The sequence below is a fragment of the Poromitra crassiceps genome (genome assembly GCF_964638095.1).
Source record: "Poromitra crassiceps genome assembly, chromosome: 13".
NCBI lineage: Eukaryota > Metazoa > Chordata > Actinopteri > Beryciformes > Melamphaidae > Poromitra > Poromitra crassiceps.
This window is the reverse complement of record NC_139644.1, coordinates 20340364-20356349: the sequence shown is the minus strand read 5'-3', so window position 1 is coordinate 20356349 and position 15986 is coordinate 20340364. Positions and strand designations below refer to the sequence as shown.

General features: G+C 42.8%; 2 protein-coding genes across 2 annotated transcripts; both read left to right on the top strand.

Moving 5' to 3' along the window:
- Nucleotides 1-235: 235 nt before the first annotated feature.
- Nucleotides 236-9550, top strand: retsat.2 (retinol saturase, tandem duplicate 2). Its single transcript, XM_083648677.1, has 11 exons — nt 236-435; nt 1201-1383; nt 2369-2610; nt 4532-4733; nt 4832-5029; nt 5130-5249; nt 5462-5600; nt 6711-6820; nt 7219-7388; nt 8271-8430; nt 8559-9550. The coding sequence occupies exons 1-11, from the start codon at nt 276-278 to the stop codon at nt 8705-8707; spliced, it is 1833 nt and encodes a 610-aa protein (XP_083504803.1). The 5' UTR covers nt 236-275; the 3' UTR covers nt 8708-9550.
- A 1137-nt stretch (nt 9551-10687) lies between these two features.
- cdk21 (cyclin-dependent kinase 21) lies at nt 10688-14716 on the top strand (the record flags this gene model as incomplete). Its single annotated transcript, XM_083649969.1, has 7 exons — nt 10688-10914; nt 11017-11149; nt 11410-11577; nt 13150-13259; nt 13492-13542; nt 14146-14278; nt 14639-14716. 7 exons carry the CDS (start codon nt 10688-10690, stop codon nt 14714-14716), a joined length of 900 nt encoding a protein of 299 aa, XP_083506095.1.
- Between the last annotated feature and the right edge of the window lie 1270 nt (nt 14717-15986).

The following is a 15986-nucleotide window of genomic DNA, read 5'->3' as shown; positions in this document are numbered from 1 at the left end:
TACGACAACCCCTATGAACAACAAGCCTTTCATCATGAAATACAATAGGGGCGTGAGTTTTAAAATCAGACCCCCAGTGAACTTGACGTTGATTGGGTTAAATCGCCTGATACGAGCAAAAGGATGACTGTCATTGGTCGCTGTAGCTGTCTGTCAGGTGTGTGGACGGTATTTCCTAGTCTGGTATTTCCATGGTATTTCTACACAGACCTTGTCCGAACGCGGAAGTGGTGGGCGCACGCACACACACGGCGCAGAGACGACACCCAGGGACAATGTGGATCACTGTAGCTATAGTTTGTGTCGCCTTGGTCATATTTCTGTTGAAATATGTCTTCACCACTCCCGGGCCCTGTCCGTTTGACACGGACACCCGAGAACCGCTCAAGCCGATGCTTCATGACAGGAAAGAGAAGAATAAAGTGCTGAAGCAAGGTGAGTAGTTCACTGGAGGTGGTTATGTAACTGTGACTGCAAAAACTGAACTATACAAAATTAATGCAAACAATACATCTACTTTGTTATGCTTAAGGTTTACTTTTAGCCTTGCAGTAATAATGATGATGATGATGGTATCACCATATTAATTATTTAATAATAACATTTATTTGTAGCACCAAAAAGATACAATTCATATACAAGAACAAGCTAAAGGCATTCCATTAAAATAATCAAGTAAAGTAAAATGGAAAGATAAACGACACAATACTCCCACTTTCAGATGCACATTATGAGTGAACCCATTGTGTTATTTGTTTTTTCTTTTCTTTAGTTTTATTTCCCCCTGTCCCCTGGTGTAATTGGTCTAGACTAGAGCATCAAGCAAGTCTGTGTGGGAGACAAACAAGAAACACCACTTTGGCGTCACCAAAGAATGTGACTGTGAACTATAACACAGTTTGTACAGTGTCATTGTGCTGTGCAGTTAAGAGAAAGTGTCAAAATATGTTGATATGATACTGTGTTTCTGGAAGCCAGGGGAAAGCTTGAAAGAACTTCAGACCAACTTTCAATCATAATATAATAATTCTTGAATTGATCTTTTGATATATCATCCCTTCTCTACGTTTATCAAAGTAAAATCAATCAGATTCTAGCATCACAATTGAATTGGGTTACCAACATTAACATCTGAGCGTGGTTGATTGTCACTGGTGCCATGACCACACAGTTGACCAGATTTTGTTAACTCTTCCTCAGGTTTTCTAGCTAGTAAAGTCCCTGAGAACCTGGATGCTGTTATCATCGGCAGTGGCATCGGTGGGCTTGGGTTAGCAGTGCTGCTGGCCAAGGTTGGCAAGAAAGTCCTGGTCCTGGAGCAGCATGACCGGGCAGGAGGCTGCTGTCACACCTTCACTGAGAAGGGCTTTGAGTTTGATGTTGGTAAGAAGATCACTCTTCTGTCTGTATCATGTTGTTATGCTCTCCGCATTATTCAGAGAGATCTCACATCTAGGAAAAGGCTGTGAAGGCTGGTGTTAGTGATGTGTTTTTATCCTGATTTGAATTTCACATACTGGAAAAATATACTACTCGAACCTGCATATTTCAAAGTGAAGTAATAGGTCAGTGGTCACAGGAAAATCACTTATGCCAGATTTAAGCTTAAATTTGAACTTCAGTAACCAGAAATCCTGTAATGTGATGTCAGTATACGTACTTCACACATCTCCCTCATGCAGGTGAGGTGATCATACTGTACCCAACTAGAGATGAAACGATATGAAAATTTCATATCACGATTATAGTAACCAAAATTATCACGGTTATCAGTATTATCACGGTATTGTTAAAACGTGCTGAAAATGTTCAAAAAGTACTAATACACTCACAGAAATCATTTCACCAACTTTCATATTGAAAACTCAGACCTAAAAAGGATTGATACACTCGGTGAAATCATTTCTCCAAGGCTGCACGTTTGCATCTGGGAGACGGTTGCCAACTTTGGTTGATGATGGACAGTATTTAGTTACCATGTTTTTCAAAGCATATGGTTATCGTAAGGAATTTGATCACGTTATCGTAAGGAATTTGATCACGTTATCGTAAGGAATTTGATCACGGTTATCATTAAAACCCGTTATCGTTTCATCCCTATACCCAACAACAGCAGTACTTGGGCATTTGGGTGAATAGGGCAAATCTACGATGTCTGGGGTCTTAATTAGTGAGAATGGGATGCTCTCCTCAAATGCAGTCCCACTTGGTGGTTTAAGCTGTTTAGACAAATGTATTCTTGCATAAGAATCTTGCTTAATGCAGCTTTAAAATGTTGCCTTCCAGCATAAAAATCTTGACCAACATTAAAAAATGTAGCAACATGAAACCCCGCTGTGTCGTAACACCGTCTGTCTTCCTCCCACAGGAATCCACTACATTGGTGACCTGCAGGAGCACAAGCCCTTCCGCTGCATGCTGGACCAGATCACCAATGGGCAGCTGCAGTGGGAGCCTCTGGAGAACCCCTACGACCAGGTGGTGCTGGGACCTCCCGACAACCGCCGCGTCTACCCCATCTACAGCGGCCGCACCCGCTTCCCCGACGAGCTGAAGAAGTGCTTCCCTGGAGAGGAGAAGGCCATCGACGAGTACATGAAGCTGGTCAAGGTTAGACCCCAACCAAATCATGATGTGTTGGTGTACTCGTTTATTATGTGTAGTTATTTGGGTTAGGAAAAACACACAATGTGTGGACCAAAACAGCTCAGCAGGCACAGTAGAATATCAAAAATTGAAGAAAGGAGCTGTTAGGAATTTAAATTCCTAACAGCTCCTTTCTTCAATTTTTGTTATTCGCGTTAGGCCAGTGTATCGGTTTGTCGATATATCAGGCCAATATTGGGCTTTCATTACATAATAATGGATATTAGTCAAGTCAGTCAGTGTTCTCCACTGCTGATAAGATGGCCATAGCTGCAGAGAAACCTATTGTGAAATAAAATTTTCTTTGCGCATTTTTCTTTTATTCAATGCCTCCCCCCTCCCCTCCATGTGAATAATCTTAATTCTTCATTTAAAGGCCTAATCTATCCCAGAGTTTCTTCTTACATTGAATAGGAAACACTGAATGCTTGGATTCTCTGGCATGGAAAATACAATATTGGAATCTATATCGGCCTTCAGAAAGCCTGGCCAGTTGCTGACAGGAACGTGAGCTTGGCAGGGTGTTCAGTGATGATCTGGCCACTTGTTTCCTTATCTCGGCCTTTGCTCCACTTACTTAAATGAGCTGCACTTTAGCACAGAAAGACCTCCTTCAGTAGATTGCTCTTGCTGTTGTCGCTGATATCCCTGTCGAGGGCAAGGTTTGGTAAATCAAAGGTTATCGAGTAATTGACTAATCTTCTTATTAGTTGTTTTATTACATTATTTTACATACTTCCCAGACTAAGTTGCATCAGTCTTTGGCACGTGCAGCCAGATCAGATCAGAGTAGGTCATCTGTGATGATGGAAGATACATTGCTCTGTGGTAGACTATGTCTCATATTTCTGAAGCTACCTAACAGCCACTGCTTTTGTACTGTAGCTCTCTTATTTGCCTTTGTTTGGCGACTGATATTATGGTTGGGTTACTGTTGAATTTGAATCCCACAGTTTCAGAGTCGAGGAGAGGCAACTTTGCATGCTTATTTATTTTAGTGTTAATTAGAATCAGCTTTATTGGCCAAGTATGTGCACATACAAGGAATTTGACTCCAGTTTGCATTGCTCACAATGTACTCACACACAGAAAAGTGTTAATATACTAACACACAAATTCACACAAACACAGAAATTCTTCTACAACCAGTATAGTAAAATAAATAAAATAAAACAAGCTGCAGTGAAACAAGCTGCTTTAGAAACCACAGTTCACTAGTTTCTATGGAAAAAAATTGAAACACCAATTTATACTTAAAGCCCCAATCAGTAAGATTTTTGACATTTTTTACTGTAATATAACTGATTTTTAGTCACAGGACATGGTAGATTGACTTTTAATAGGGAGACCCTCGTCTTTATTTATCCCACACCGCCCTCCATTGGCCAGCACTGGGACTAAGCAGTTTGTCTGTCATGTCCCGTAGCAAGAAAAAAGAAAAAAAGAAAAGCATGCGCGCATGCGCTGTACAGCGGAAGCACTGTGTTCATGAAAACGAGGAAGTAACTCGATTCGGATTTGCTACGAAAATGATGTTTCACGGAACTATGGATTATTATTTCATCACGTGGTGAGTACCCGATGTCACAACATGTACATAGAGCTTCTGGCGCTGTGTTTTGTTGACTTTGAACGGCGATATCGTTATCGATACTAATGCACGCAGAGGGCGCAGTGGAAAACTTACTGAATGGGGCTTTAATATACTAAAATATGAGTGGAATAATTTTATAGAAATCATTTTCACTCCAGGAGTGTGTGGCCTTAGTTTATTCTCCAAATAGTTTACTTTACCAAATGTAAAAACAAAAAACAAAAAAAACATTTTGATTACATTCACCTGCCAGTCATGCCCAGTGAGTCAGTCTGTGTGTTTTGTCTTCAGAAAACTGGCCGTGGTATTTGGCTCCTCGCTCTGCTGAAGCTCTGCCCCGTCCCCTTGGCCAAGTTCCTGGTCTTCACTGGCCTGGCCAACCGCCTCTCCTTCTTCTTCAAAATGGCGCCCCGCAGCCTGACAGATGTGGTCAATGAACTGACGGAGAATAAGGACCTCAGGGCCGTCTTCACCTACATCTTTGGCACCTACGGTAGGCTAGGCTGCTGGGGGAAGCTGTACTTACTGAACGTTAATTCTCAAGAGTGCTGTCCGTAATTCTAATGTTTTGGCTTCATCTGTGACCTGCAGGCAACATGCCAAAGGACACCAGTTTCTCTATGCACAGTTTGCTGGTCGCTCACTACCTGAACGGCGCCTGGTACCCGAAAGGAGGAGCCAGTGAAATTGCCTACCACATGATCCCCATCATCGAGAAGGCCGGGGGTGCCGTCCTCGTCCGTGCCCCGGTCAACCGCATCTTGTTCAATGATGCCAAGGAAGCTTACGGTGGGTTTGACTTTGACTCTTGGCTGTTTTTCTGTAAACACAATCAGAGCATGCAGCTGCCGCAGAGGAGATGATTCACTGTTTGTTTTCATGGTTTCAGGTGTGAGCGTTATGAAGGGCCAGGAGGAAGTCCATATCCGCGCCCCTATGGTCATCTCTGATGCTGGTATCTTCAACACCTACCAGAAGCTGCTGCCCAAAGATCTCCAGGCCATGCCAGGTGAGGGAGCATGGACTCAGAAGCGGTTTGGGGATAGAAGAATTATGACAGATATAAGATAGAAAGATAGAGTACTTTATTTATCCCTGAGGGGAAATTCTGTGACTAAGTGATGTTGCCATAAAACTGTCATGAAGCACAGTAATTTGTATTCATTTGACTTATGTCTGTGAGCCATTTGTGAAGCTGTATGTGATGCTCCTGCCTTGCAGCTATCCAGAAGCAGCTGAGTATGATGAAAAATGGTGAAGGCGGCCTGAGTATTTTCCTGGGTCTGAATGGCACCAAGGAGGAGCTGGGCCTCAAATCAGACAACTCCTGGATCTTTACCGAGAACAACTTTGACGAGCTGTACGTTGTTTTGCATCTTCTCTATCGCTTCTTCTAGTTGATCATGGCCAACTACAGGCCTACTAACAAAAGGCTGCGGATTGCTTTTTGCAGTTGTCTCAGCTTGACCTTTGTCTGTAATTTACAGAATGTCTGTCAGAATATCTGTCATAAGGGGCGTCTGGGTAGTGCAGCAGTATATTCCCTGCCTACCAACACGAGGGTCGCAGGTTCAAACCTTGCCTCCGTGCATCCATACAGGCACAATTGGCCGTAACTGCGGTGGGAAGCCGGGTTTGGGGTACATGTCCTGGTCCTTGCATTGGTGCCTCCTCTGGTCAGTCGAGGAGCCTGTTCCGGGGGGAGGGGAACTGGGTGGAATAGAGTGATCCTGGGGCTACGTCCTGCCGCTGAAACTCCTCGCAGTCAGGTGAAAAAGAAGCGGCTGATGACTGCACATGTATCAAAGGAATAGTCCACAACTCGCCCCAGATCAGCAGAGGTGGTGGATCATTGACCAGAACAGCAGGGGCAATTGGCGAAGTACAATTTATTGGGAGGAAAATAAGAGGAAATCTAGTGTGTGTGTGATAACTGCTTTCCACATTGAGTGTGAAAGGTCAGGTTTTGCATGGACTTTGAGTTACTGTGATACAGTATAACTCAAGTAAGATAGTACCAATTTATTTCAATTTCTTATCTCAGACAATCTGTAATAGGGTTTAAGTGTTTGCCAACCAAAACCCAAAGAAAGACACGGTTGAAATAAGGATACGATTTTAAACTCAGTATAACAATACATAGAACATAAAAAGGTATTAGGACCCCCTGCTGTTTCCATTATAGACTGACCAGGTAAATCCAGGTGAAAGCTATGATCCTCTATTGATGTAACTTGGTTGTTGATGGGGAGATGGTGCTCACAGTGAGGAAACCAGTTCAAGAAGGATCTCCATACCTTCAAACATGTGAGATCTGCATTGTGCAAAGGGATGTGCTACACACCATTAAGAAAGTGGTCCTAATGTTTTGTGAAGTCACAAAAATGTTTTGGTATTTTTTTGTATTTTAATTGAAAAAGTCCTGGGAAAACAGTTTAAATTCACCAACCTGACCTGTTTTCTCCTACAGGGTGGAACAGTATTTGAGGGGAAAGAGGGAGGAGTCAGCTAAAAAGGTACCTCTCCTGTTTGTAGCCTCTCCATCAGCTAAAGACCCGACCTGGGAGGAACGGTCACCAGGTACAAAGACTTGAGATGCAACACTTTGTTTTGTTTTGTTTTGTTTTGTTTTGTTTTTGTTTTTGTTTTTGTTTTTGTTAAGTTTTGTTTTGTTAAGTTTAGTTTAGTTGAATTTAATTTAGTTTATTAGGATCCCCATTAGCTGCAGCAAATGCTATAGCTATTCTTACTGGGGTCCGACACATGTAAAGAAATAGTACAATACATAACATGTACAATACTTACATTACAACATAATAACGACATGGCAAATGACAATACACTGCACATACAGTACAGTTATTAAATTAATGTAAATGATATACGGTAGTCATTTTAGTCACTCCATCTGTAACAGCATTTTGTCCTATTTTTCTGAAGCTTGCATTCAACCACTCCCCTCTTTTTCCGTTTCCCAGGCAAATCCACCCTCAGTCTGGTCAGCTTTGCCAGCTACGAGTGGTTTGAGGAGTGGAAGGATGACAAAGTGACGAACAGAGGGCCTGACTACAAAGAGCTGAAGCAGATATTCATTGACTCTATTCTGGAGGTGGTTATGGATGTCTTCCCCAAGATTAGCAGAGACAAGGTAAAGATTAATTCAAGAACACTCTCATCATAGATTTAACCATTTATTGCATAAATGGAAATACAGTTATGTTTGGCGTTGAAGGCTCCGCTCTTTACAGAAGATGCTCCTCCCTGAACCGGCCCAGCAGCAAGGTACGCCGAACAGGGAGGGTAGCAAAATCCCCCCATGCGGATACAAGATGCCAGATTAATTTAAAGCCATAGTGAGTAACAGAGGGAGCCTAAGCAAGACATGGAATACATGTTCACTTTTTGAGTCATGCAGGCTCTGAGCTAGAATACATGATTAGCCTTTGAGCCAAGCAGACTGAGTTGAAGGTGGAGGCTGGGGTGGTGGAGGCAAAGCGTTGCCAGCAGCCGCAGTGTGAAGCATCAGCATCGGTGAAGCACAGATCAGAGTGAGAGAGGAGGCCGTATTTAACCGGACCGCCTTGTTGAGAGAATGGCTGTGATTGGTGAATGGTTAAATGATGATCCAATCGGCGGCTGTCAGCTGGTTACTGCTGGGGCGTAGCCTATGACTTCCGTGTCTCGAATTAACTAACGCAGGCTTCATTTGATGAGGCGGCTTCGGCTCAGGCGGTAAAGCAGGTCATCCACTAATCAGAAGGTCGGTGGTTAGATCCCCGGCTCCTCCAGTCCGCATGTCGAAGTGTCCTTGGGCAAGACACTGAACCCCAAATTGCTCCCGATGGCTTTGCCAGCACCCTGCGTGGCAGCTGGCCGCCTTCGGTGTGTGAATGGGTGAATGTAGGCACATTGTAAAGTGCTTTGGATAAAAGCGCTATATAAATGCAGTCCATTTACCAATTAGTAATTAGTTGACACTTCCCTTGACAGTTCAGGTACCATTTGTCTTTCTCTGTGTGTGTTTGTGTAGATTGAGTTTATTGATGCTGGCACCCCCATCACAAACACACACTACATCGGAGCACCCAAAGGTGAGATCTACGGAGCGGATCATGGCATTGAACGCTTCAGCCCTGAACTCAATGCTACTGTGAGACCTCAGACTCCACTGAAGAACCTCTACCTGACAGGTCAGTCAGTTGGCATCACATTCCCAGCAGGACCATGAGTCCCTAAAACACACACCAGCTTTGATGAAAGTCTTCTCACACATTGTCCAAATGGAGTTTTTATGTTGTTGTTGGTGTTTGTATTCCAGGCCAGGATGTGTTTCTGTGCGGCTTCGCTGGCGCTCTGGCCGGTGCTCTGACCTGTGGCTCGGTCATTCTCAACCGCAACCTGCATCTGGATGCCATCGCCTTGGCCAAGAAAATGAGATTTCAGAATTCCAAAGTGAAAGGGGAATAGCTAATTCATACAATAGGAAACCAGCACTCAACAAAGTTGGCAAGTTCTAATTAACCAATGCAAGGGCTTGAACTCACACCAATCCTGTATAAGGAGGCTCAAAGGGCCATAGCAACAAATGACTGACTACTACTATGACTACGGTACTATGACTATGCAGAAACTCCTCCAGCAGCTAAGCTAACTACCCAAGAAAGGAACCATTAATACTAACCCGGAGAGAAAAGTTGAATGTTCCACATCAAGCCATACCAGCTCTGAGCTGGGTCTATTTTGCCACTAGAGTTTGTTGTGGGCAGTTACTTTAGTGTGAGCACTGCCAGTGCAAGACTTAAGGTCTTTGCACACACAGTCCAATTGTTTTCGTATGTTTTTTTAATCCGTCATTGGAAAACACAGCTCGCAAAAATTGATTGACTGATGCGAAACACGCAGAAAATCGAACCTGTTCTGAAAACTTTACTGACGGACGAAAGTTTCTCGGAGTCAGTGTGTAATGAGTGACACAACACAAGGTCGTATTTATTTTTAAATGTGCGACAATTTCGGATTAAAAATACGGACTTGGTGTGCAAAAGCCTTTAAGGTCATACATGTCTGAGTAATGAGATTGCTGAGCATTTGAACAGTCAACTTGCACACATCCAGGCTATCATGACCTCAACTGTTTATGTAAATACATTTGTTAATCATTAGAACTCGTATGCAATTGTTTGTGTACAGTACGCTTTACTCTAAACTGGCTATGCATGTCATTTTGTGCCTAACTATGCAGTTGGCCTATGTTTGGTTTGCAAATTATTGCAGGTTATTACAGGTTCTACCTCTGCTGTAATAAACAGTACAAGCAATATATTGTCTTTTGGATTACTGTGTCACTGTTATTATGTACCACATGGATATTTTTCAGAATGCAGTATGTACTCACTCCACTGGTACGATCCATTTGCTGCATTCCCTATTACATTATTCATCATGTGTTCCCTGTATTGACTGTGGATTTTTCAATTTCTCTAATGCAGTGCTCCTTGTCAACTAACATCCATAATATGACTTGTGTGGCACACGTCAGTGCTTTTGGTCTGAAATAATAACAACATGGGCCCAGAAACTATGAAGTAAGCTAGTTTATGGCAGATATTTTATTTTAGAAATCAAGTGACATTTATGCTTGCTTTTTCTATGTTTTTGCCCTATATTCATATAAAATATAATACATCATCAGTGATACAACAGCATCCCTGTTGATCTCCAGTGAGCCTTTGACTTGGAGGTACAAGAGTTTGCAGGTTTTCACCTCTTTCTGGTTGGATATCAGCTAATGCTGGCTGGAAGCCTCTGTCATAGCAATCTACCCACAAATAATTATTTGTAGTTATTTAATTATTTTACTATTTGATATTCTATTTATTATTACTTTAATTATTTGTGTAATGTATAAACACCTTTGTTCGCTAAACTGTATACAGTAGTTGCTGTATTTCCGATAGCACATGAATGCATCATTATGTTGGCAGTGAATGACAGGAGGTCAACGCATGTAAGAGGAGTGCATGTAAGAAAGATGCAAATTTTGAGCTTTCTGATTAGTTGGGGGGACGAAGGGGCTCAAGAGGGTGTGATTTTTCTCTCAAATTATTTATCCTAGCCACAGAAATAGCTATCGCTGCATGGTCACCAGCAGGTAAGAGGTAAACTAACGTTAGCTAACAACAACAATGCTGAAGTAACGTTGACGTTACTGTAACGTTACAGATTTGGAATTTATAAATTGATTAACAGTAGAAACACATGGTTATTCTGCAGTTAGTTAACGGTAATTCGCTAAATTAAAATTATTTTATACCAGAGGTTGGTCATGACAGGCGGAGATTTATCCCACATTGGCATTGCTGTCATTATCTCTGTGTTCAAGCACATATAACTTTTTAGACATTTCCCTCTGTGAAAACCCAGATTCTATCCTGAATTTGGATAACCATGGATGTCAACACGAACACCCGGAGCTACGAGATCCTAGCACAAGTAGGTGAAGGCACTTATGGAAAAGTGTATAAAGCCAGGGAGACGGGCGAGCGACAGCGTCTCATAGCGGTGAAGAAGTTCAACATCCTCGGAGACTCCCAGAATGGAATTCCTCCTTTCATCATCCGCGAGGTGGCGCTGTTGCGCAAGATGACGTATTTCAATCATCCCAACATAGTGCAGTGAGTACCATCTGCCTCATCCTCCATTGGAAGACCGAGTGATGCAGGAAAACATGCTTGATTTGCACATTTTGTCAGTGCATGTAATTTATCCCCATCCAGGTTGTTGGACGCATCTGCCGTACCACTGGGCAGGAGAATGGACCTCACCTTAGTGTTTGAATACATTGACCAGGACCTGTCCACCTACCTGACTAAGGTCCCCCCTTCTGGACTGAGCCATGACTGTATCAAGGTATGACCTCATCACCTGATTTATCATCTGCAAAAAATCAAGTCCTCACAAAGCACTGAAATACACACTAAATTCCAGCTGACAGATTTATTTTCTTTGACTTCTCCTCCGTAACCACACTGGAATGACTTCTGATATAAAAAAAAAACAATTCACCAGCTGTGGTCATGGAGGAACCTGATCTATGGGTCTAACCCTTCTGAATGACCCTCGTGGAGACAGAGTAGGATGTGCTGCCATGCTGCTTCCTGTCTGTACAGGATGTGATGTCGCAGCTGCTGCAGGGGCTGGACTTCCTGCACATCAACATGGTGGTGCATCGCGACCTGAAGCCCGAGAATATCCTGGTGAGCAGCCGTGGACAAGTCAAGATCGCCGACTTTGGCCTGGCACGCATCTACACCTATAACATCGCCCTCACGCCAGGTGTAAGTGATGCAGCACATGAACGGCCAATAACCTGTCAGACATGACATGCAACCCCAACTCACTGAAATCAAGACACATATTATTATGGCAGTTTTTACAGAATTACGGAAGTGTAAACTGTTTATGTTACACTCTCACAAACTTATAATATTAAATTAAATAAAAACTGCTCAATTTAACAACAAAATTATAATGTTGTTCATTCATGGGTCCAGAACAGATTGTTCTTTAGTTTTTAATGTGTTTCAAGGTTGTGTGTGTGACGTGTGTGTGTGTGTGTGTGTGTGTGTGTGTGTGTGTGTGTGTGTGTGTGTGTGTGTGTGTTTGTAGCCTATGTATGTAGCCTATGTATGTATATGTGCACCTTGAAACACCTTGAGAAGTTGAACAGCACAGAACAGAACGGTATGTTTCAACTACTATATCATGCACACACCCCTGCTTGGTGAGTTGTCGCCATTTTAGGTTTAGGCTACGCCTTAGTTATGTGTAAGGAGGGGATTGGACGAAAGCAGGTGAGGGAGATGTCAACTTGTGATTGGGTGCATAGGAGATGCGTGTCAAGGGGTGTGTGTCTCCACTGAGGTTAAGTTAAGTTAAGTTAAGTTATCCTTTATTTATCCCCTTGGGGAAATTCATCCTCTGCATTTGACCCATCCTCTACTAGGAACCTTCCTAGAACTAGGAGCAGTGGGCAGCCACTGTGCAGCGCCCGGGGACCAACTCCAGTTATTTTGCCAGTACCTTGGTCAGGGGCACTGACAGGAGTATTAACCCTAACATACATGTCTTTCTTGAGGAATACATAGTATCAGAGAGGGGGGGGTGAGAGAGGAAAATGAATGGAGTGATGTTTGGAAATGGCAGATCGCCACAATACACACAAAGTATGAATGGGGCAAAAGTCACTACCATTTCTCAAGCCATTTTGGCCACTATATTAGCCATTTTGCTATTAAGCCCTAATTACCTAATTCAAAAATCTGGCAGCGGTGCTCTTTACATTTCCTGAAGGATCCAGCGCGATCGCATATAAAATGACATAACTGGCTGAACACAATTTCCTCACAAACAGACACTTCAATTGTAATGTACAGGTGGTTTTCCTGCTTGGCATCTCTGCCTGCCGCACCTCCTCCAGTGCACTTTGTGTCAGCTGCAGGGTCGTCAGCTGGTACCACCGTTCACGGATGTTTCGCCCCCTAGCCATTACACCTCCCGGTGGGGGGGCAGTGGCTTCGTGTGGACGTCTCCCCATCACGCCACTCCCTGCAGCTGACCTCATTGGGGTGTTGAGCCCCAACTGCTGTCCCTCCTCCGTAGCCACAACCAGTAGCTTGCTTTCTCGGCCTCCTCCGCCAGCTCCTTGATGGCTTTCTTTAGGCTTGTTCCAGTCATTCCAGCAGCACGGAGAAGCCGGATCGCAGATCCTCCCACAAAGCCCCTGCAAATTCTTATTATAGGATTCTTACTTTCCTTAGTTTTACTGCAGCATTTCAGTCCAGTATTCACACACTGACACCTCTCTGTCTTCCTGTTCACTCCCCCCCCCCCCCCTCTCCCCTGGTCAGGTGGTGACACTGTGGTACCGAGCTCCTGAGGTGCTGCTCAACTCTGTTTACATGTCCTCAGTGGACATGTGGAGCGTCGGCTGCATCTTCGCCGAGCTCTGCCTCTTGAGGTACTTAAGGCTCGTCCAGTCAGACCACTGTTAGTTATACAAGAGATACAGTATGTGACAGTAGGCTGTAAAGTAAAGACTGTAAAGGCTGTAAAGACACATTTTGTGCAATGGACAAACTATAGATGAAGCTGCCATGTTACAAATGCCTTGTGCCTTGTCTCTGTGGTGTTATAACTATAAGTTAATGTCTGCTTGTCTTTTAAACGTGCTTCTCTCCTCCCTCCCCCAGGCCTCTGTTTCAGGGTTTCTCAGAAATACAGCAGCTCCAGAAAATCTTTGAGTGAGTTTTATTTCCTCCTTGCTCCTCATAGCTATAATACTGTTTGTGTTTGTTTTGCTCAGCTGAGTTCAACTTGCTCAATGTCTTAACAGAAACTTTAAACAACCGTGGAAAGTGAGGTGTCAAACTAATAGTTTTTGCATTATAATCATGTAATAATAATATGAATTATCAATCATTCTCTCTCAAAACAATTGAATGATTAGCTAAGGGAATCTCTTGAAACCTAAGGGAAAATTACCCTAAGCATTACATCATTGCTTGAAGATTGCAGGTGCACTGATTGCTGCAGGCCGATGGCCGGCCGGCAGTGAGCGTCTATGGCCTAGTCTTTGTGGTGGTTCAAGTGCAACTTTTTGGCTCCGACATAGGCGGGCTTCATTACCGCTAGTTCTTTGACATTTGGTGTGTCTGGGCCCTTACTAAAATTAACCAAGTGCAGATGCCAGTTTTAGATTTCTGATAGCCAACGCCCATCAAGCGCCAAAATGTGTTTTGTCTGTTAGCCACAACTACATATTTCAGCTGTTGATGACAGTCTGACTGTTATGTTTGGTCCTTGACAGCATATAGCTGTAGTTTGGATGTTGTTGTGTTTGTCAGGGTGATTGGTTTGCCCAGTGAGCAGGACTGGCCCAAGGACAGTCCCATCCCCTTCTCAGCCACCTGGGGACCAGAGGGCTCCCCCAGCCAGCTGCTTCCCAGCCTGGGCCAGGAGGAGAACAACCTTCTGCATGTGAGCAGTCTCTCTCTGTCTCTACTGCAGTCACATGTTGCCATACTGTCCTTTCACAGTCATGCACTGATTACTAACTGATTAATATGTTATCTGAAGCAAAGCAAAGACAGCTCAGTAACGGTTTGAAACTCACCAAGAGAGACCAACTCTTTCAGTTGTAAATCACTCTGCAGTGAGTTCCACCAACATGAAACAGAATATATAAAGGCACTTCATTATTCTTGTTCAGCTCTGTTCAGCTCTGACCTTAGGGAGAAACAACAAGTAAAACAAAATGTGAGACTGTTTACTGTAAACAGTCTCACATTTCCACCAACTGTTTTTCTTTATTTATAAGTGACCTTTTTTGACTTGCAGCACTGTCTAGCATTTAGACCAACCAATCGCATCTCAGCAGCCAAAGCCCTGGCCCACCCTTTCTTCACGAGCCACTGAAGATTTCAGTCCAACAAGGAGTGGAGGGAAGAACAAGTCAATTGCTTTTGCCTGGGCTTGCCCAGGATACTAAAGGATATTGTGCCATAAAACCTATTAAAACGTATCTTTAGAGGACCTTTTAATTGCTTTTAGCATTTGTTCACCAGCATCATGAAAATCCTAATCCGCAGGTTTGTGGGAATACGTAACACCATCAGTAAACAATAAAGAATGTTAAGCTGGACTCTGAGAACGTGGGTTTTATGGCACAAAGATCGTTAGTATTTATACCATAGGTGACAGTGGAAATGTGTTGATGACGGCCATAATGTATCAAATTTGATATTTGGTAAAGCAAAAACACAAGCCAGATATTTTAAAGATTGCTACCTCAGTTGATAATGCATTTTTTTTATTTACTTTGTTATATTAAGAGCTAAATCTGACAATCTGTAATCATCAGACTGAGTCACTAACAAGTACACTATCCTTGGATTTGGTTTCCACCAACTTCACCAAATGCAGTGTGCTTCCAGACTGACATGATCTGTAAAATATGTCATTGCACAGTGTGAATGCATGTATGCACGTAGTTATTATTTGGGAATGTTGCTATTGAAAATAAGGATGTCAAGTTGCTGACAACTAATGACAATGCTATTATGTGAACCATTAAGTTGACAAGGTATTTTTGTGTCGTTCCACCTTATGTTCTTTGTTCTGTACACATCTGTAGGATGTATTGCTTGATTTTTGTTATTCTCAGGTATGCAGGTTATGGTGCAATAAGTGGAATCCGACACCTGGATTTTTTTTTTGTATTGACAGTTTGTACAAGATTTTGTCTTAACTTTCCTCATGCATAATGTTTTGTTAAATATTGTTCATTCAAAAAGCACTTTTATAAATATTTCTCTTTGAAATTGAAATCTTTGTTTTCTGCATTTGAATGCAATGGCATTGATCCCAATTTCCCTGTTCGTGATTAGTTTGAATTGATAAGAATGTCTAGAAGGTAGATTTAAAAGATAAACACACTGTGACTGAAAGTCAGGAAAGACAAGTTTACCTGCATCCATGACTTGAGTGTGTTTATTACTGCAGAGTACTGCAGTTATGTGTCAAAATATAGAGCATGCACTAGCACTTGGACATGCCACTATAACAGAGGGTATTTTGAGCAAGCTCACACATGTTATTTTGAAAGCTTTATCATTGGCCTTCTCACATCCAGTGGAACAGTCATCGCTATATCCCACCCCTGACGTGTTGCCTAATTTGTACAAGA